The sequence below is a fragment of the Nannobrachium achirus genome (assembly GCF_963921795.1).
Source record: "Nannobrachium achirus genome assembly, chromosome: 3".
Lineage (NCBI taxonomy): Eukaryota > Metazoa > Chordata > Actinopteri > Myctophiformes > Myctophidae > Nannobrachium > Nannobrachium achirus.
The window spans coordinates 68,751,159-68,774,933 of NC_137812.1; the positions used below are offsets into that span (position 1 = coordinate 68,751,159).

General features: G+C 42.0%; 1 protein-coding gene across 1 annotated transcript; it reads left to right on the forward strand.

The window, feature by feature from the left end:
* Window positions 1–176: 176 nt before the first annotated feature.
* tnip2 (TNFAIP3 interacting protein 2) lies at window positions 177–12,477 on the forward strand (the record flags this gene model as incomplete). Its single annotated transcript, XM_080722752.1, has 6 exons — window positions 177–602; window positions 2,611–2,922; window positions 4,760–4,846; window positions 5,596–5,886; window positions 7,332–7,448; window positions 9,906–12,477. 6 exons carry the CDS (start codon window positions 177–179, stop codon window positions 10,266–10,268), a joined length of 1,596 nt encoding a protein of 531 aa, XP_080578878.1. The 3' UTR covers window positions 10,269–12,477.
* Between the last annotated feature and the right edge of the window lie 11,298 nt (window positions 12,478–23,775).

The window sequence follows — 23,775 nt, forward strand, 5'->3', positions numbered from 1 at the left end:
TTAAACCATTTATTAGTACTATTTTAATACAAAACCTCTCTCTCAATGCTGGAATTAACTCTAAACTAAACCCTTGCTTGTGTCAAATCGACTATACTTTACTATCGGGTGGAGTATCGGAGGGGGAATCGATAATAATCGATATATCGCGCACACACACCGTTCCGTCCGGGGTTATGGATCACCATCACAGCGTCAGCAGTGTGAGCGCCCAGGACCACCAGATCATGACCAAAGACAACAACAAGCTGCGGAGCTTCAGCACCCTGAACACCCTCTACCACGAGAGCCGGCAGGAGGGCGAGGCTCTGAGCCGCGAGGTCCGCCAGAGGGACGCGGCCATCGCGGACCTGAGGGCGCGCCTGGCCCGCTACGAGAGGACCTGCATCACCACCAGTAGTAGTACCGTGGATCATCTGGATCTGCTGCAGGAGGACAAGGAGAACCAGCTGGGAGATGGTTGTTCGTCCCCGGCCTCCTCCGTGCTGCTGGGGCCCTCCAGGTCGCTGCTGGAGAGCCTCTGCAAGGAGATCTGCAAGCTGAAGCAGAGGAGGAACGAGGCCGAGGTCAGGGCCACCCGCCTGGCGGAGAGCAGCCAGCAAGTGAGTTCATATTATTGACACTGAAAGACCATCTTTAATCTAACATGGAACCATTTGTACACTCCAAGGAGTGTACAAGCACTATGGCTTGTGAACTGTACCGTCATGAAACTGTACCTTTTCCTATGCAAACTTCTAATAAAGTCTTCAATCAATCAATCAATCAATCCAGGCCAGGGAGTTAATTTACATTTACACTGTAAACTGATGAACAGTGACATTTGCCTACTCACTATTTCTTTTTTAAACTGAAGTGAAAGTAACATAATGTAGAAATACAGTTGCCTAAGCAAAATGTTACTTGAGTCAAAAAGAACAAAAGTGTCATAAAATATACTTAAAGTAGGCTATACCAGAAGTGAAAGTAGGTCAGATTAGGCGGAATAGAATGTCACATTTGTTTTGACAAAGGTTAAACTTTGTTTCTTCTTTTGCTTGTAGATTGGCAATTACAAAAAAAAAAGTATTTTGAAAGTATAATATATGGGGCTAAAGTGATTAAAAACAAGAAAATGCATCTTCTATGCCAGATTGTGATATCACAATATCCCAAATCACATATCTATCTATCAATCAACATATCTATCTATCAATCAATCAATCAACATATCCAGTCTCATGTGATTGGTTTAAGTGCATAGGTACAGACAGACAACCATGGCTACTTGCCAAACTACCTTTGGCTAATCAACAAATTATTTGAGTAATTTCCCGCATTCACTCTCCTGTCAACATGCAAACAACCTAGATCAGGTTTCATAATATCTAGAAACCCATGAGGTTTCATTAATGTTTTAATAACCTTTAACAACATGTTTACATTGTTATTATATTATATTATATTATATTATATTATATTATTATAATAACACATAATAATGTTAACACATAATTGATTGATTGATTGATTGATTGATTGATTGATTGATTGAATACTTTATTAGACGTTTGCATGGGAAAAGCACAGGACATTATACAGTTCATATCCAAGGTCTACTAATAGGATTTAAACCACCAGCAAGCACAATGGCTTGTTTGCATTGGGGTCCTTTGTACTCAATTCATATATAGCCTACATCTTTTAAGGACTTTTAAGGGCATTATTAACTATTAATGAATGCTTCATTACAACAAGCATTAAGTTGTTACCCAGATAAAGATTTGAACCGGAACACATATATGACACCTTCATATTATGTGTTTCCGGTTCAAATGTGCTGCCAAGCCAATCAAATGAACACAAACAAGAAAAGTTTTATGTTGCCTTCTGGAAAAGGGAGCTACAGTGATGCACAGAGCCTACTTCCACTACTAAAGAAAAAAAAACATAGTTCATTAATCGAGGCAACGGTTTGACAATGACTGTGATAATGATTTGAAGTAATGGCACCAGTCCTATTATGGACCTTCCATCTTTTCTAACCCGTTGGTTCTCAAAGTGGGGTCCGTGGGGGATCCCCTATAGGGCAGTGTTTCTCAAAGTGGATTCCAGGAAGTCTTTGGGTTCCTTTTGGGGGTTCTTCTAAATTGATCCCATAAAAGTCTGTAGCTCTGACAGTGTACAAATGGAACCAAATGGCCCCTGATGGGTCCATTTGGTTCCATTTGTTCACTGTCAGAGTTAAGGGGAGACCTTGAAATGTAAACGTTTGAGAAACACTGCCCTATAGGGGTCCTTTAGGGGACCTCCTTGCCAACTACCTTTGGCTAGTCAACAACTTCTTTTTGTAATCTTCCAGTATAGAGCCTAGAACCAAGCCATCCAGGATTGCAATGAACGGGAGATTCTTTAGTGGGACCAGTAAACCACGCCCGCTGCGATGCTCTATTCAATGTATGAAAAATATCTAATATATTTCACAGCCAAGTACATCAATGACGTCAATTTGGGGGTGGTCCTTTTAGAGGTGAAAAAAGTTTGAGAACCTGTTGTTCTTATGCTGAGAACAGATCTTCAAGCCTAAGATGTTCTTCTAAGATGTCCTTCTCCTTCTAAAAACCTCCCCAGGAGATCCAGAGGCTGCGCGCTCAGCTGGCCGACAGGGAGCGCGAGCTGGAGGCGGTGCGCTGCCAGCCGGACCACCACAAGGACCAGGAGATCCAGCGTCTGGGGCGTCTCCTGGAGGAGAGGGAGCGCGTGGGGGCCACGCGGGCCGTGCTGTGCTCCTCCCTGGCCGAGGAGGCCCACAGCCTGAGGAGGCAGCTGGACCAGACCGTCAGGGTGTGTCAGGAGCTGCTGGGGAGGCTGCAGGGGCACAAGGACCATAGGACCACCACCACGCAGGAGGAGGAGATGCCCGGACAGCAGGACTCTAAGGAGGTGTGTGTGTGTGTGTGTGTGTGTGTGTGTGTGTGTGTGTGTGTGTGTGCGTGTGCGTGCGTGTGTGTGCGTGTGTGTGCGAGACAGTGGTCATTTTGACTGCAAATTTTGATTGTTTTTTGTAGAGATGCTGCAATCTAGATTTTTAACTTTCGTTACGATTACCGATAAGGCAGAATCAATACGGATTTGATACCGATATAGCACATATTTGATATATTTATATATGAAATGTGATATATAAATAATTTTTTGGCTGTTATCGGGCCGATATCCGATCTGAATATCCGATCGGTGGCATAACTAGTCTTTATTAGTCCATTAGTTTACTAAATATCATGGGATTTTAGTTGACTAAATCTTCAGTTGATTTTGTCGACCAAAAAATGTGTTTTGGCGTTGCAATGGCTGATTTTCCACAACTACTTTGACGCGTTGTGAGCTTGTAAATCGGCAGTTTTCAGAGCGCAACGCCTGAGTGCAACCAAACATAAAATGACTTGCCCTTTAGTTCTACTGGATCTCTTACTAGTCCCTCCCTAACATTCTAGTGTTGTTTTTATTTGTTGACGTTTATTTGTTTTAGCCGTCTTTTAGTCACTTGGTTCTTATTCAGTTTTTCCTTATAACAAGGAAAATGGTTGTTTTATGGTTGAGAAACAGATTCAGCGTTAGGATTTAGCGTTAGGATTAAACAGATTCAGGGGTTGGGGTTAGCGTTAGGATTAGACGTTCAGAGCTTAGATTTAGGGATTAGAGATGTAGTTATGGCTCATTTAAACTTAAGTTGCGCGCTGGTGTCATGCAACGCGGCGCGTTGTGAGCTTATAGATCTGCTATTTTTCGGGTTTAGGTCACCGTTAAAAATGACAAAGATATGTAAAAATGCCGTTCACAAAATGTGTGCGTGTGTGTGTTGCGTTGCAGTGATTATGTCGATTTAAAGTTTCGATGCTCTGGGGCAAATATCTGACTAATAACTCCACCACAGTTATTTGAACACTTTAGTCACAAGTCAAGCCTTATTTTATCCTTTGTCTCTTCGAAAATAGCTGATCTCGATTTTGACACATTTTGAGAACTTTTGGAAAAACCCACAGCAAAATGTAGTCAGCAAAATGTAGAATATAGGTAATTTAGCCTACTTGTGAGTGAGTAGTATTTATTATAGTATTGCTACTTTTACTCAAGTAAAACTGAATAAAAGGAGTACTTCTCCCGCCACTAGTGGTGTTGTAATGACTGTATGTGCAGTGACTTGGCAATAATTGCTATGTTTACGGCGCTTGATATTTGCTTTGGTAATAGCGGGGACGATTTGTGGTTTTCTACTTAATGCTTCTGCTTTGGATGGTTGGTGTGTGTGTGTGTGTGTGTGTGTGTGTGTGTGTGTGTGTGTGTGTGTGTGCACGCGCGCTGAGGGGAACTCTCCACTGCTGGAATGTCCCGCTCTGTCTCGTCATTAAAAACAAGAGTTATATTGTTGTCATTTTGGTTTTGGAAAGGTTTCTGAGGTGCCTGTTGTCTCATCCTACATCATGCATTGTGTTTATATATAAAGGTTTCTGAGGTGCCTGTTGTCTCATCCTACATCATGCATTGTGTTTATATATAAAGGTTTCTGAGGTGCCTGTTGTTTCATCCTACATCATGCATTGTGTTTATATATAAAGGTTTCTGAGGTGCCTGTTGTCTCATCCTACATCATGCATTGTGTTTATATATAAAGGTTTTCGAGGTGCCTGTTGTTTCATCCTACATCATGCATTGTGTTTATATAATAAAGGTTTCTGAGTTGCATGTTGTTTCATCCTACATCATGCATTGTGTTTTCCAGATGACAGAGTCTCCTGACGCGCTCGCCAACGCACAGATCCTCCAGCTGCAGCAGGAGAACCATCAGCTCAAGCAAAGAGTGGTTTATGTAAGGGGAAAATGTTTACTTCTTATGTTTTTTTTTACTTTCAATTTGACTTGTTTATCCTGTAACCTGGATTAAGAGCTCGTAGACCAAGCTTGTTGTATTGCCCAGAGTCCAAATGTTCCATTGAGTGCATACATTATAATATGTATTAACCTATACTTGGCATACAATAAATAAGTGAATAGATGAACAGTCAACGCTATACAGACCACAGCTCTCCTGAACACTCTCAAAAACTGTATGCCTCTGCCACTGGCAACACAGCCTGTTACAGTAAATACCTAGGCAACCTGGCCTTGACAATTAAATCAATTAAATAAAAGCATGGCTCAAATAGCTCTTAGTTCTGCTATTTTAGAGAACTAGAGGTTCAGGCCGCTACGCAGCCCTCACACCTACGTCGCCCTGCCAATCCGACCGATACATCTGAGTCATAGTGTCAGGGCCTTTGTCAGAGTATCTGGTGTACCTATCTGTCTGTGTCCCTTTTACGGACATATTTTTAGTTGTCTGTGTCTATATGGAGATCCTTGATGTATTCTAGACAACTGGATATCCATATGCCTATATATGGACATATCGGTCGGATCGGCAGGTTCTGGACAACCCGATATCAGGCTTGTTTATGGTTATGTCTGAGTCAGAGTCACGTTGTCGACTTGTCGCGGTCCACCCGCCTGCCAATTTTATTAATATATAAGATGAGATAATCAATGCTAAAACGATCTTCCCCCCTTTTCTCTCTCCAGGTAGAAGGGCTGAACTCTAAGTGGCAGAAGTACGACTCCAGCAGGGAGGAGTACGTCAGGGGTCTGTGCCAGAGGCTGAAGGAGTCCGGGGGCCTGTCCCCCTCGCCCTCGGGGGGCCCCCAGGGGCCCGTGGTCAGGCCCGTGCTGGGGGGCCCCGCCCTGCTGCACCAGGAGATTGCCAGGCTCAACGGCCTGCTGGAGGACAAGATGAGGGAGGCCACGAGGATGGGCCGAGACGCCGAGGACCTGAGGAGACGAGACCAGGAGCGCATCCAGACGCTGGAACAGCAGGTAGGCTGAGCGCTGTGTGTGTGTGTGTGTGTGTGTGTGTGTGTGTGTGTGTGTGTGTGTTGTGTGTGTGCGTGCGTGCGTGCGTGCGTGCGTGCGTGTGTGCGTGTGTGTACAGATCCTTCTAAAAAAAAAAGAATAATATGGTGTTAAAGTAAATCTTCTTGAAACCTTCATATATTTCTCGAAACCTTCATATATTCTAGATACATTGAACAATCAATATTCCATGGAATATGCCAAACCTTTTTTTGTTAACATTTTGAATTTTTATGGCATACAGCTCATGAAAAGTCCATATTTCAAAATATTACACGTAACCACTCAAGACAAGGATTTATAATAGACAAATGTCAACCGTCTGAAGTCAGAGTTGCTTGAAGTCCAGTGGGAAGTTTCTGAAGTCAGTTGTGATTTGGGGTGCTAAGGCATCTGCAATGCTTTTTTACACAATATTCTATTTTTTAGATGGATCTGTACACTTATGTGTCAAAAATCACAGTCACCATTATGACATTTTACCTGATGATGAAATGTAGCTCAAAGGCCAGCTATGACAAATAACTTAACAAATAACTTTCATACTTCTTATGAACAGTGGAAATAGCAGATCTACAGGTTCAAAACGCATCACACTGGGAACCTGTAGATTTCTGATTTCCGCTATTTTTTGAAAATGTTGGAAAATATTTTTCAAAATGGAAATTGTCATGACGATTATGGCGATTGTGCAAAAAAGAATGGTTATTATCTCAAATAATTGTGATTAGGTGATTATGTAATGCATGTATGCATGCGTTTGCATGTGCAGTCTTTATGCAAAGTGTGTAAATATTGAGGCAGAGGTGTTATGTGCTTAGATATGTGCTATGTGCGTAAATACGGTATGTGCTGTGTGTAGCTAGATATGTGCTATGTGTGTGGAGAAGTGGTTTCCAGTACTTCCCTTTACTTAAAGGACGACTTCACACATTTTCAACCAAAAGTTGAAATACCAAGCAACACACCGAGCAACATTCCCAGCTCACAACACGCCATGGCGTGCACTTGTAGACCAGCTATTTTTGTTGTGCAACAACTAAGTATAAAGTTTTATAAACCAAGTAAAACCACAGCCATAAACCCAAAATCTAACCTCTAAATGACTAATCCTAATCCTAAACCCAACATGTCTATTGTCCTAATTGTAACTGTAAGCCTAACTCTAAACACTTTAAAACACTGTGAACACTCTCAGAGTTATGGGGGTTCTTGCAAATAAAACATTAGTAGCCTACTATTGGACTCATAATGTGAAAGTCTAAAACTTTCCATGGACAAGACCAAGTATTTTGCCACGGACACATGTGTCCGCGTTAAAGGCACATTGATGTCCCCTGCACACAGTTTGTGTATTTCTGTATCAGCCCGTGGCTAAACAGCATGTGTGTGTTCTCTCGTCTCCTCAGGTACTCATCTACACGGAGGACTTCAAGTCGGAGCGTGCGGACAGAGAGAGAGCTCAGGGCAGGGTCAACGACCTCAAGGAGGAGATCTCCAGGCTGCAGCAGCAGCTGCACAAACAGGTCCGACTGGTCCCTCACAATCACAACAACAACACTGTTCATATCCTTCTGACAGCTTCTCACAGACAGCACATTTTAGATAGATAGATAGATAGATAGATAGATAGATAGATAGATAGATAGATAGATACCTTTATTATCCCACAGGGGAAATTCAGTTGCCCAGAGGCAGCACAGCAGTTAAGGTTACAAGTTACAGAGAAGTAAGAAAAAGAAAAAGAGTACTGTAGTATACAGTCCAAAGAGCAAGCACAAAAAAGATAAATAAAACATAAGGTGTCGAAAGCTATTGCAAAAAGAGAAGAAGAATATATACATAAAGTGACCACAAAACATTCAACGCTCATAAGTGACACGTCACACACACAAAAAAGCTATACTCAAGCATAACTTAGCAAACAGTGCCAAACAAAAGAGTGCACATAACAGTCACTGCTAGTCAATGCAGTCATGCAACACAAGTATCACACAGTACAACCAACACAACCCAATAGTGCAGGGCCTGAAAAAAAGTGACCAAAGTCAGTGCAAATAAGTCAAGGATATATATATATATATATATATATATATATTGTTTCCTTTTAAAGCAATAATGACGCCACAGCAACCCTCTAGGGAAAGGTACGTTAGAGTCAGTACAACTTTTGTTCCAGTAGTGCATTTTGATTCAGTTTTAGTCATAGTCTTTTGGATCGAATTCCGTTTAGTCTTGGAGGCTGGGGCGCGGGTCGGTCGCCGGCTATTTTGGCTGCATGGAAGAGGTTTAGGGGTGCTCCTTGGTGCATGTGCACGTGGGCGGTGAGAGATGGATTGTATTCATCGTTGTGAAATACCGCGCAGTGTTTGCGTCTCAAGGGCCCTTGAGTCACATTTTAGTCTAAATCTGCAACGTTTTAGTCTGGTTTCAGTTCAACATCGAAATCTGTAGTTGATTTAGTTGACAAAAAAATATTTTTGGCAGGCCGTGATGGTGTCGTAATGCCTGATTTATACTTAGCTGTGTGTTGAAAACAGTCGATCTACAAGCGCTGTGAGCTTGTAGATCGGTTATTTTCGGGGCACGTGCGCTATAATACAATTCTGTTTTCCACCCCGACAGAGACGATATACTCGGTCATACGATGAATAGAGAAAATAACCTGTGAAATTATTGTGGTGTTTTATCTGCTTATTGTAAGTCGCTTTGGATTAAAAGCGTCTACTAAATGCCTAAACTGTAAACTGTAAACAGCTCAGTGTAGATCGTCTATCTTCGCTGTATTTGAATGGATGTTCTTTCTCACCTATAATGAATGACATGCCAAAAAATAGGGACGCCAGATTCAAAGTGGGCTGGTCGGAACAACGTGAAATCCGATTACCTTGAACTGATAATAACACGGGACAAAGATATTTAAGTTCCTTTCCTTTGTACACAGTGGAAAATAAATATAAGGCTGTGAACTGAAAGAATGTCCAAGGTAGCTCTGTTCAGTTCAAGTAGAAAGTCCTTCATTAATTAGTCATTAGTCCATAGCAAGGAAAGAATTAACCCATTTAGGCCTAGAATTTGTTTTTTGGATCTCTTTAAGCCATCGGCTACTCTTCCAAGAGTCCAGCAAAAACACAATTACATTACAGCATACATCATACAATAATAATAAAAATATGAGTTACATCATAAAGATCAAATACAATTCTATTCACTCTTTCTCACACACACACACACACACACACACACACACACACACACACACACACACACACACACACACACACACACACACACACACACACACACACACACACACACACACACACACACACACACACACACACACACTACTAGGCCTATGGCACCCCTAGGATGCCCATGGTGGACTCTGCATGGCAGGGGCGTCCTCCTCCCTGAGCCAGGCCTAGACCTGGCCGCATACCAAAACCAAAAAGCATAACATAATGGTTAAAGAGGCAATGCCATAGTAGTTTTGGTTTTCATATGTCTAGGAGGTTGACAGTAGTTCATTAGACCCCCTGGTGTGGTTGTTATGAGCAATTATGTATTGCCTTTCTATTTGGGTTTTAGCTGTAGGCTGCCACCTTGTGGGGTCAAACGTGCCGGTCCAAAAACACAGATACTTATTACATCACAGAATCAACCCCTCCCCTAATTACCATTCACCCAACATACGTGGGTGTGGCTAACTTCAGCTGGGTCACCACCCACCCTGACAACCACGCATACCAATGAACTGGTGGGTGTGGCCACATAAAAACATCATTTTAACTCTTTCTGTACACTTTTTTGGAAAAAATCTTCCTCCTAGTATAATCATAATACCTGATAATCATGTTTTAGAGGGGGAAAAAATCATGGCACCCGCTCTTTAAAGCAAATTCAAATCTAAAGTGACACAGATTTTGCGTTCAGGCCCACAACTGTGATAATAACATTGTATTTCATGTTTATTCGTCCAGGGAGCGGGGGGAGTACGAGACAGCAGAGACACGGCCCCGGTGTGTCGTGTCCACATCGGACACAGGATCTCGTCGCGGCGGCACAACAAGGAGTCCACCGAGCAGTTCCAGAGGAGCGCGGCCGAGCCGCCGCTGCGGCGGCAGGGCGGTGCCAGCAGCAGCAGCAGTGCCGCGCAGCGCCCGTTGGCAGCGCTAACGGCGGCCACGGCGGCGGCGGTGCCCCCCGCACCCAGTCCCAACTGGACAGAATGCCGGGGAGGAGGGGCCCTGTCGGACCTGCAGTGCCCGCGCTGCCTCACCACGTTTGACGAGAACGACGCGGCCGAGTACCTGAACCACTGCGAGGAGTGTGCCAAGCTGTGAGCGCTGGAAACAAGCGGTGGACACTCGAAACAAGCTGTGGACACTCAAAACAAGCTATGGGACTGTGAGCACTCAAAACAAGCTATGAGCACTCGAAAGGCACCTTTGAGGGTAACCCCAGGCGCACCAGCCCCCCACCCCCCTCTCTGACAATTCCTGAGCACCGAAGAACAGCACTACATGTCCACGTCCAGACGGAATAAGTTGTCCTCGATGGCGGTCGGACGGGGAGATAGAGACGGCGAAAACTGCAGTCGGCGCGTCCGAGAGTTTTTGGGTTCTGTCACAACGGGAGTACTGGGTATGGTGATGGTCGGTTATATATGTAACCAGTCGTTTTTTTTTTACATTTGAGGTTTCCACCTGACAGTAGCGATGGGTCGTCCATGACCGATTCGTTCCAAAAGATCTAGTTCATTGAACGTGAATGTGAACAGAATCGTTCGCTTCCCGGAACCGTTACGTTCGCGCTTTCGTTCATGCCCATATGACGCGTTACTGGACGGCGAACGTGAACGAATCATTTGAACGGATCATTGCTGTGAACATGATCGCAATCGTTTGTTCACTGAAATGTTTTTTTTTTTTTTTTTCACCATTACCCACCAGAGACAACATGTTATTTCAAATGGATTAGAACCGATTTGTGCACTTTCTTATTGATAAGTTATGGGTCAAAACGTCAGCTAAAACTGGTGGTCTCGGACCCTGCAAAATCGGGATGGCCGTCGCAGACAGCTGCCATCGGGGGGCGGGCTCTAGCATGTGTCACATGGCCGGGTGTTGTGCTTTCACGATTGGACACAGTGGATGTCAATCAATGCAATATTATCGTTGCCATATACCTCAATTTATCAAATTCTATGTACAGTAAACCTTGTTGCACTTTCTTGACGTATTGGCCAAACAAACCTAAAGGGTGGGAGTAAGTGATATTTCTTATAGTTGTTGTTAAAATAAGTGTTAAATACCTCTGTATTATGATAGTAATCATTGCTATGATGTGTTTGTTCTGTAACAGGGGTCTTAGCCCATGTCTGAACACAGAAAAAATACATTTTCAGATTGGGAATCCCAATCGTTGGGATACCTGATCTTATCCAATCAGAAGAGAGGACTCAATACGATACAGGATAAACAAGTGACAGTAACTCTAAGCCTAATGGACAGATTGGAAACGGAACACTAACATTTTAAACTGATAAACTGGGTTCTCTCCTCTGATGGGATGAAATCAGTGACCCACCTGAATATGTTTAGCTGTGTTTCTCAAACATTCAAATTTCAAGTTCTCCCCTTAACTGTCAGAGTTACAGACTTGTATGGGCCAAATTATACCCCCCGAAAGCAGTGGTTCCCAAACCTTTTAGCCTGTGACACAAAAGAGAAATTAGACATTTGCCCGGGTCCCAAACTAGTGAAAATAGCAGATCTACAGGCTCAAAGCGCCTCACTTCACGCCACGCTGTGAGCTTGTAGATCGGCTATTTTCACTACTTCTTAGACGTGTTTTCTAATTTATGTTTAATATTTATTTTATTTATTTTTTATGTTTTTAAATAATAATTAAAAACTAAATATAGGTAACCAAAAATTAAGGGACCCATAAAAATGCTTCTGCGACCCACAAATGGGTCCCGACCCAGTGTTTGGGAACCCACAGAGTCCCTGGAATCCAATTTGAGAACCACTGTTTTAGCCACTATGACTGAACGAACGAGTCTATAGCAATGATTATCACCATAATATAGAGCTTTGACTTTTTAACTTTTTTGTGTGCTTGTTTTAACCAACAACAACATCACTTTCACCCCCTTTAAACAAGAGGTTAGGAGTTTTAGAGATTTGTAACACATAAGCTTCCGGTTCTAAAATAGTTTGATATAATGGTGCTATTGTTTACTTGTGATCGATCTCTGTTTTTTGGAGGTCCAAATATGGTATATCCTGAGAAACATATTAATTAAAATATATATATCACAGTATTATTATCTTAATATTTATTCTCTTCATGAACGTACATTTTAGGAAATAAAAAGATAATTATTAGTGCAATGTGTTGCCTTTTTCTGTCGCCCGAAAATAGGTTGTTCCTTTTCTAACTGCTAAGGCAAGCGTTTGGGGACACAAAAGGGAAGTGAGTCTAGATTTCTTTTTTTCGAAGGCATATTTGAGAGGCCGCGTCTGACTTTTGGCTTCGATCTAACCTTTCTCCCCCATTAAACTGTCTTGAGCTGGCAAAGAATTATTTTTTTATAATAAAAGACTGTTGTTTACTACATTTCTGCATCGTATGGTCGGTGATTTACGGTATGTAAACTGTACTAAAAAAAACAAAAACAACGAAATGTAACTGAGATTTGTAATTAGTTTGTCAAGGCTGTCGTCAACACGGACCTGAAATTCTGAAACGCCAAACCCCAAGACAAACCACGAAAATGTTGACCATAGGCCCAGTCAGAGTGTGTACTATGTATGCGACTGTGTGTGTCTGTCTGTGTGTGTGTGTGTGTGCGTGCGTTGCGTGCGTGCGTGCGTGTGTGTGTGCGTGCGTGTGCGTGTGTGTGTGCGTGCGTGTGTGTGTGTGTGCGTGATGTGCGTGTGTGCGTGCGTGTGTGTGTGCGTGTGTGCGTGTGTGTGTGTGTGTACACAGTGGAAACCCCCTTTCTGCAGTCAGCCTGAATGGGCACGCTGTTAGTGTGACTGCCAGATTCCCAGCTGTTGTGAGTCTGAAGTGAAGTGAACGTTGGATACGATAGACAGAGAGAGAGAGAGAGAGGACTGAAGCTCTGCTTACTGTTAGACTAGTCTAGCTAACTAGTACAACCAGGCTTTTAAGGAATTAGACTAGCCTAACTAACTAGTACAACCAGGCTTTTAAGGAATTAGACTAGCCTAACTAACTAGTACAACCAGGCTTTTAAGGAATTAGACTAGCCTAACTAACTAGTACAACCAGGCTTTTAAGGAATTAGACTAGCCTAACTAACTAGTACAACCAGGCTTTTAAGGAATTAGACTAGCCTAACTAACTAGTACAACCAGGCTTTAAAGGAGTTAGACTAGCCTAACTAACTAGTACAACCAGGCTTTAAAGAAGTAGTCCATCCAGCCCGCAAACCCCAAAATAGTGATAGTTTAACCCCCCCACCCCCGCGATGAGCACTAAGAGTTGAGGCATTACATTTTGTATAACACAGTTCAATTGTGAAAATAGCCGGTCTACATGCTCACAACGCCTTGCAACACGAGGCGTTGTGAGCATGTATTTCTGTCTCTAATATTTGACAATTTGGCCAATGTTTAATTTGTCATTTTAGAGGTATTAAATTAAAAAGTCCTTAAATTGACACTTTAGAAATGTGCAGATACCCTATATATACTTAAACGTTATGCTGGTGTGTTTACTGTTGATTGATAAAACAATGTTGCACATTAAGCTAAACATTAAGCTAATCATCTTGGGACCCCCCAAAATAATTTGGGGACCCCCTGGGGGTCACACAAAAGCATTAAAAGTAGCAGATCTACAAGCCCGATGTCGATCTGCTACTTTTGCCTCCTTTTTGTTTTGTTTTTTTATTCTGAAATGTAGTTTTGGAAATATGAGGTTTCTGCCAACAACAACAGCTAATTGACCTGTAAAAAATATCAATTCTTGCACAAAAATGATCTATTTCGGGGGGGAAATGTTTAGATATCACATTCATAGTTTTTTTCCAAAACAGTGGAAAGAGACATTCTACGAATTTACAACGCGTCATGTTGTGAGCTTGTAGATTTGTATGCTGTATGTAATGTGAGTGTTTGTGTATCAAATTTAGATTTTCTTTTGATTAATGGAAAAAAAACTAAAAAGTCAATGGCCCCAGAGAGCTGTGTGAGAGTGTGAAATTGTTGTGGGTTTGGTGTGGAACAGAGGTGTATGTACTATGTACTGTGTGCGTGAGCGCGCGCGCACGTGTGCGTGCATGTGTGTGGACATCCCCTCCTGAACAGGAAGTAGGGTGTACTGAGCGCGTGCAGATCAAACAGGTCTTTTGTTGTTGTTGTGCGTGCGGGTCGCACACACATGACCGCCTTCACCCCGCCATTGTTGGTTCACCTTCACACATGGAAACTACACTTCATCATGTGATTGGTGCTTTTTTTAACACGTAAATTACACAACAAGTCCATTAACACATCAGCTCAGTTCAAATGTAATAATAGCTCTTAAACCAACCACAGTGGTGGAAGTAACCAAGCTTCTGCTATGTACAAATATTGCAGCGTTCATTCCGCTAGTAACGCCAGTAAAACTAACTAAAAGGGAAAAATGGGGTAAAAATAATTGGGCTCTATTTTTCGCCCATCCATTATCCCTAAACCTTTTAGCAATTCCTTTTAATATTTTGAATATTTCAGATAGCTGATCTACAAGCTCACAACGTGAGGATGTAGATCGGATATTTGAAGTATTTTAAAACGTAGTTCAAAATAGTAAAAGGCAAAAAAGTTTAGGGATAAGAGGTATAAGACATGGACAAAAATATAGCTGAATTGTCTACTCAAAATAATTAAAAAACAATATATTTCATCAGGAACAGATGACAGCTTCGGTTCTGGGCTACAAATGATATTTGTCTGGCGCTACGTGAGACCATACTGAACCCCTAACTGCTGCATGGGATGAGCAGGATGTCACATAGCATGGGTTCCTCTGCCATGTGCGTCAGTGCGTGTGAATGAATGGGAGAATGACATGCACATGATTGTAACTGGCTTTGGATGAAGGTGTGAGGATATAAACGCACCGTTAACTGAATACTTACTGGTTGAATGCTTTATCCAGTGAAAAATAGCAGATATACAAGCTCAAAGCGCTGCACCGAGTGCCGCGCTGCGAGCTTGTAGATCTGCTATTTTTGAAAAAGTCGTGAAAATGTGTGCAAATCTTTGGATATATACTGTATGTATATTCAAAGCGAACGTTTGTAACTCAAATGTTGCTTCTGGGTGGTCCCTGGAACTAAATATTTTGAGATGGGGGGGGGGGGGGGGGTCCGTGGCCAAATACATATCATTTTGGGGGTCCTTCACATGAAAAGGTTTGAGAACCACTGACATAGTAGTCTCTCAAGAACAGACTAACTGAGCTCCAGTTAGGTGAAAAGTACCTTTTCTTTGACGATGGCTGAGCCAGATTGCTGACATAGAAACATAGGTTTTTCAAAAGAAATCTTAGAAAGATAGGGCCTGATCTGCTACTTTCAGAATCGGGTCAAAATTCTAATTTTCACGATTTTTCAAAAATAGCAGATCTACAAGCTCGCAGCGCGGCACTCGGTGCTGTATATCTGCTATTTTTCAATAGTTAAAGCATAAAATAATGAGTGAATGTGTACCCGTTCTAAATGGGTTAACCACATGAAACTGTAGCGTCTCTATTCCGGAGGTGAACATTCTGCCATGAGTGGCTATTTCTGGCAAAGAGGCCTTACAGTTTGTTCTGTATCTGTTATACTATTCTATTGCTGAATCTTATCTATACACCTGCTGCTGTTTCTAACCTTGTACTATAATATGGTTTTTGTATTGATCATTTTTACAATGATTTAAAATAGTCGATCTTACGATCTACAAGGCTAAGCACACAATGCCTCGCAGCATTGTGATAGGGCCTGATCTGCTATTTTTTCACTAGTCTTGTGCGACAGCCTTGTATGATGAAGCAGGGCTTTACTTTACGAAAAAAAAACATACACATTTGTAACTTCCTCCCTTCCCGAAATCTACAAATGATGGAACCAAAAACAATAATATTGCCACCCACTTATTGCCACCTTTAAACATGTGATGTGAAAAATACCATTCAGCTGATTCAGTTACCGAAAGAAAGAGTTTCGGTGTTGGAGGGGAGGGGGGAAAAGATGAGGAGGCCTAGTTCAGAGCCCTGGGGGACCCCGGTCCACTAAGTACAGTATATACAGGGGTTTAAGTGGTTCAGTGGTTTCAGTAGTGAGCCAATTGAAAAGCTTCTGGCGCGTATGACACAGTGAAGCACATGACCAGATTTACTCATCAGGGGGGGGGGGGGGGGGGGAAGATATTTGTGGCTGAATTCATTCCCATCTCTCACTCTCATTTACATATTGTCGTTGTCGGGTGGAAACCTTGTATGTCCAAGACCGTTCGTTTTGTATTTATCATTTTAAAGTGAACTAAACTAGTGGAAATAGCAGATCTACAAGCACACAACGCCTCGCACCAGATCGGCTGTTTTCACTACTTTTGTGCGACGGCCTTGTAGGATGAAAATACAAACTTGAAACTTGGAGATACGAGGTTTCTGCCCGACAGTGACGATATATCACAGCAGCTTGAATCACCATGCTCACTCAGAATGGGGCATTCTAAATTATGAGTACTTTAACTTTTTGTGCCAATACTTCCGTACTTTTACTCAAGTGACATTTTGAATACAGGCCTTTTACTTATACGTACTTTATACATTTTGGTATTAGTAGTTTTACTCGAGTTAAAAACAGAATCGGATTACTCCCACACCATTGTCAGAAGGCAACCTTTGAGGTGACACATGGCTTGACAATGGCAACATACGCACACACACACACTCACACGCACGCACGCACACGCACGAGCACACTCACTCACACGCGAGCGCGCGTGCACACACACACAAAGTAATGAGTTACATTTACTCAATTGCATTTACTCCTTTACATCAAGGCCAAATGTATTTCTTTTTTTTTATGAGAAAATTATTTGTTACTTTATTATTTTCTCTCAGAAAGACTAGCTAGTTCTGTTTATATCTATTGGACATAATCTCTTATAGCATTATTTTAGATTATTTAAAACATACATCAGATCATTTGAATGAAATAACCCTGCGCTTCTGTAATCTTCCAACTAGATACTTTACTAATAACTCTTACTCTTACTCAAGTCTTTATTTGGATCAGACTACTTTTACCTCTACTCGAGTCATTATTCTTTAAAGCAACAATACTTTTACTTGAGTACATCTTTTTTGGGTTCTATACTCACATGATGGACTTACAAAAAGCTATTAGTGGGCTGGTGAGGGATTCTCCCCACTCCCACACACACCTACACATATACAACACACGCACACACACACACACACACACACACACACACACACACACACACACACACACACACACACACACACACAAACAGTAATGAGTTACATTTACTCAATTATATTTACTCCTTTACATCAAGGCCAAATGTATTTTTTTTTTTTTATATATTTGTTACTTTATTATTTTCTCTCAGAAAGACTTAAGCTAGTTCTGTTTATATCTATTGGACATAATCTCTTATAGCATTATTTTTGATTATTTAAAACATACATCAGATCATTTGAATGAAATAACCCTGCGCTTCTGTAATCTTCCAACTAGATACTTTACTAATAACTCTTACTCAAGTCTTTATTTGGATCAAACTACTTTAACCTCTACTCGAGTCATTATTTTAAAGCAACAATACTTTTACTTGAGTACATCTTTTTTGGCTTCTACTCACATGATGGACTTACAAAAAGCTATTAGTGGGCTGGTGAGGGATTCTCCCCACTCCCACACACACCTACACATATACAACACACGCACACGCACACGCGTGCGTGCACACACACACACGCACACACACACACACACACACACACACACACACACACACACCAAAATAGCACCAACGCTAACCCTGTAGAGTGGAAATAATCACGTCGTTCACAACATTCCCTCGCTATGCGGTTAAAAAAGGAACCTTTTGTCTGTAACAAAAGACCCTGATCTTAATGAGAGGAGGGTGTAAATGAAGTCAGGTGATGATGATGATGACAGTGGCCGGTCCCTTTCTGAATGGGGAGGGGACACTCTAATGCACTGGTTCCCAAACACTGGGTCGGGACCCATTTATGGGTCACGGATACAATTTTTTATGGGTCCCTTGATTTTTGGTTTCCTACATTTTATCAAAACATTTTCAAAAAACATTGCCCCAAAAGCTAAGATTTTCATGAATTAAAAAATATATAATGATTTTTCTAAGTAATCTAGTTAATAAATAAATGAAAAATTTAGGACATTTCATAAATTAGAAAACAAATGTTTAAGTAGCTCACAAGTTGTGAGCTGCTTAAACATCTAGTTCTTGTAGAGCTGCTATTTTCACAAGTTTGGTCACAGGCAAATGTCTAATCTCTCTTTTGGGTAAAACTCAGAAGTGGAAGAAGTATTTTTATCTTTTTACGTAAAGTAAGTAAAAGTAGCAACGACAATGTATGAAAATACTTTATTCTTTTCATTATATTTCATGTCAAGAACCCCCAAACTGACATGTATTTGGCTGTGGACCCCCTTCCTTGAAATGCTTTGTGCCAAGGACCCCCAGAGGAGAACATTTATGTTTAACATACATGATCTTGTATATCTGCTTTTTTTTCTTTTAAAGATTTGTTTTTGGGCTTTTTATGCCTTTATTTGATAGGATTGTAGACTGACAGGAAATGGGGGGAGAGATGGGGAATGACTTGTGGCAAAGGTCGTCCGGATCGGGAATCGAACCGGCGATGCCAGCAGGCATCATAGCCTAGTATGTGGTATGCGCCTTGACCACTAGGCCAGCGGGCGCCCCATATCTGCTTTTTTTTATAGCCATCGTATACATGGACAAAGTGGTTAGAATGATTGCGACGTGCTACGTTAGCTCCCTTAGCTATAGGGAGGGACCCCATGGAAACCTCCCCAAAGGCCCCCGTGGGTGTCCCCAGACCCCACTTTGAGAACCACTGCTGTTAGATACTGTTCTGCCTCTATAATGTTTTCAGGCCAAGGACCCCTTAGCTGAGAGAGAGATGAAGCAGGGACCCCCACAACCTTTCCAGAGACTCCATATCATTTCATTGTTTGACAGCACCATCGTCAGTGTATTTTGGATTCATGTCAATTTGTGTTTTCAGATATTTAACCACTTGAACCGTCGATACTTAATAAATTTGACCTTTTACTCTGTACTTAGTCTGCTGCTCTTTTTCCCCCTCTACACCAAAGCTCTTTGCCGAAAATAGCCGATCTACAAGCTCACAACGCCTCGCAGCGCGGACCCCCTGTTGAAGACCCCTGCTCTAAGAAACCTCAGAAACCCACATGGGGAAAAGCATAGCCATGTGTGACAAGCAGCCGTCCAGACAGACAGACACACACAGAATGGATGGATAGATCAGATCAGATCAGGGGCCTTTAATCTGTGTGCGTATCTGAAAAGAATGGGAATTTCCCCGTCAGCACAAGGGAATTCCCAACAAAACAACGCAGACAGACGCTCTCTACTCCACTTGAAAGTACAGTGCGCACACACACACACACACACACACACACACACACACACACACACACACACACACACACACACACACACACAGGAGTGATGTGAGGTGATTATTTTAACTTGTACATACGCACATGCGGGGGTGGGGGGCTCGCGGATGAGGGGGTGGGTTCTATTCTAAGCTGACAACTTATCGTCGTGGTCGGGTGAAAACCTTGTATGTCCAAAAAGGTTCGTTTTTCATGTATCATTTTTAAAAATGATTTAAACTAGTGAAAACAGCCGATCTACAAGCACACAACGCCTCACCGCAAGCCGTTGTGAGCTTGTAGATCTGCTGTTTTCACTACCTTTGTGCGACGGCCTTGTATGATGAAGCAGGGCTTTACTTTGCGAAAAAACATACAAATTTGAAACTTGGAAATACGAGGTTTCCACCCGACAACGACGTTATGTTAGTGTACACACACACACACACACACACACACACACACACACACACACACACACACACACACACACACACACACACACACACACACACACACACACACACACACACTAAAACACACTCGGTTTTCGAACAGGTTTTCAAGATTTTTGTTAAAATCTCTCACAAATGAGAGCTACAAGCTCACAGCGTGTTGCATCGTGAGCTTGTAAATCTGCTGTTTTAGACAATAGACAATAGTATAATATAGGGGGCTTAATTGTACATATTTTCTAATAATAGTAAAATACCAAGTAGCCTAATTCGTAACAAAAGTTTTCAAGTAACTATTAGTGGTGTAAAGAATAGTGCAATATTTGCCTCCGAGATGTAGTGGAGTAGAAGCGTAAAGTATTGGGAAAAATTGACATAAATATTACCAAGCAAATAAAACTACCTCAAATGCACAGTAGCCTACTTGTCGTCGGCGTCGGGTGGAAACCACAACTGTTAATTTTCGAGATTCAAATTCAAAAACAGCTAAAGTAGCAGTCAGATCTACATGCTCGAAACATGTTGCTTCGTGGCACGTTTCGAGCTTGTAGATCTGCTACTTTTGAGGCATTTTGTGTGCCGCCGTAGTATGATCACGTAGGATGTTAATTTACAAAAAAACACAATAAGTTAGAGTACGGAGATAGGCCTACTGTAAGAGGTTTCTGCCGACAGCACCGTTGTGTATTTTGTACAGTACTTGTATCTCCAAGTTTCAAATTTGTATGTCTTTTTTTTCCCGTAAAGTAAATCCTAGTGAAAATAGCAGATATGCAAGCACAGAACGCCTTGCACCCGCTAGGTGTTGTGTGCTTGTAGATCAGATACTTTCACTAGTTTGAATCATTTTCAAAACGATAAATACAAAACAAAAGTTTTTTGGACATATACAAGGTTTGCCCCCGACAACAACGAAACGACTTGTATAGAAGTCCTTACTTGGCCCACTGGCAGGCAGTCACGAAACACCACACATAGTACCTCGATGTTTGAGGACGGGGGGAGGGAGGTGCGTGTGGGGCTGTGTGTGTGTTGGGGGGTGGGGGGGTTTCCCTGTGTGTGTGTGTGTGTGTGTGTGTGTGTGTGTGCGCGCGTGTGCGTGTGTGCATGCGTGCGTGAGCAGTGCGTGCATGTGATCCTGAAGCGCTGGAGGCGAGGCTGACAATGAAAAGATCCCCTTACTGATTACAAGCCAGAGGCGGCTCTGATCCTCTCCTTAATGGGTCCTATTGGTGCTCAGCGCCCAGGGGACACCCTGTCATTGTACATCAGGGACCTGCCCCGCGCGGAGCGGGACGGGACAGGATGGCACCCAGACCCACACATCATCATCAGCAGCAGCAGGGCTGGGGTTTGTCCCGACTGCTGGGGGAGATGGAAGAAAGCACCTCTCACGTGTTTTACTTAAAGTAAAAGTATCAATAGTGCAATGTAGAAAGAGTACAAGTCAGGAATTCAAGATTTACCTGCAGTAAAAGTACACCAAATGTACCTAAAGTACCAAAAGTTAAAAGTGCTCATTATGTAGATTATGTCCCATGCATTTCACACGTTTTCAAATGTATACAAATATTTTGAAAATTGCAGATCTATACAAGCCAACAATGCCTATCTATGTTATTGTTTTTTTCTAGATTGAAATTCCTATGCATTTGTTATATTGTTGTTAATGTACTGACATATTCTCTTGCTTATTATAGTGATGTATTACCTACTTATTGTAAGTCGGCCGCCTTGGATTAAAAGCGTCTGCTAAATGCCTAAACTGTAAACTGTAATGCATTGCATTACGACGTTCTGCAATTCTCAAAAAGTTTAAATGAAGTGGTTAATGTATGTTTTGTTATAATAATCTAAACCTATACAAAGTAACTAGTATAGTTAAGTTTTCTAATAATTAGTGGAGTAAAAAAAAGCACAATATTTTCCTCAGAGATATCTTGGAATAGAAGGAAAAGTACTCAAATACTGAAATAAATTTAAAAAAAATCCACTCTGAAGTGTACTTGAGTACTTTACACCCCTGGCAGCGAGCGACGTACATCATCATCATCATCCTCAGAGTGCTGGGTTTGTCCCTACCGTCTGCTGTGCCCACAAGGCATGGCTGAGCTTCACTGAAACCATCCTGAACCTGGCACAACGGGTTTGTTCCCCGTCTCCAGGCCTCGAAAGCCCCTGTGGAGCCCTCATGTTTTTCTCTCTACTGAACCCAACTATTGTCCAAATGACATTTGGAGATTTTCTTAAACCCTATACGGCTGACCGGAGTAACCTCAGGCCTCTGTGCTATAGTGTCTCTTTTCTGTTTTCTGTTATTGTGGGGGGAAACTTTTCGCGGGGGAAAATAACCCATCGTCAAGCTGACAGAGTGACACGTTGTGAGCCTGTCAGTCGGCTATTTACCTGCGAAAGCTTTTCCCCACGATATGGATGATGGGGTTTAAAGGACAACACCGCACTAAATAACATCTACAGTAGTTTCATAAATCATGTTTTGGGGCGAGCATTCGGCACAACTGAATCACAGCGCCTCTTATCCAGACTTGGCAAAACACATAACAGCCTAACATCTGTTTAGCAGTGTGGACTCTTGTGTGGGACAACAATGGCATGGATGCGTAACGTGTGTAATGACAACTAATAACAGAATATATAGGGCTTAACGGAGTAGTTCACCCCCAAAATGACTTTTGTTCTATGGATTACTCGCTCCATGGAGACTTGAGTTCAATAATATGTTTTGGCTTTTTGGTGCATTACTAAGACACTACAATAAATGTACCCCCATTGATTCTGGATGGGGAAAAATGCATTTGGGTCCCCATCCGGAATCAATGGGGGTAAATTAACTAGAATACATTTTTTATCTTATAGGAATGCGACACATACAAAAAATAAATATTATTGAACTCAAGTCTCCATGGCGTGACTAACCAATAGGGGGGAAAAAGTCATTTTGGGGGTGAACTACTCCTTTACTTAAACCCAATGTCGTTGCTGTCAGGCATTTGTGGATTTTTGTTGTTGTAAATTGATTCCCTACTTGATCACACTGCTACAGCATCACACAAAATCATCAAATGTAGCAGATCTACACGCTCGAAATGCGTTACCTTTGCTGTTTTTGTATTTTTTGTATTTAAATTACTTACTGAAAAGTACGTTTTGGATATGTTCCACCCAACAGAAACAATATCAAATAGAAAATACGTCATTGACCATAATCTCCCAGAGGTCTACAAACTATCCTTATTTTATGCTCTTTTTTTGGCCTCATCACCAAATCTCTGTGACAAAAACAGTCAATGTAGGCTACTTACTGTGCAAGCCCATGTGCAGATTGGCTGTTTTTGTGTTCGCCTCCAGAATAAGGTTTACAAGATTTACGTTTTTTTGACCACACATTGTACAGTTTGGGTTAACCGAAGGCTCTGCCCAAAACACTTTCTTGGATTCTTGGATTTGTTTTACTGAGGACAAGGTTAGAAATAGGTCTAGGGTTAGGCATAGTATTACTGAGGTTACGTTTAGGAATAAGGCTAGGTTTTGGCACCGTTTTACTGATATTACATTTAGGAATACCCAGGGGTCAACGACGCCATGCTGGCTTGTGGGAGGATTCCATTTTTGCCAGACAAACTTCAGACATACAGA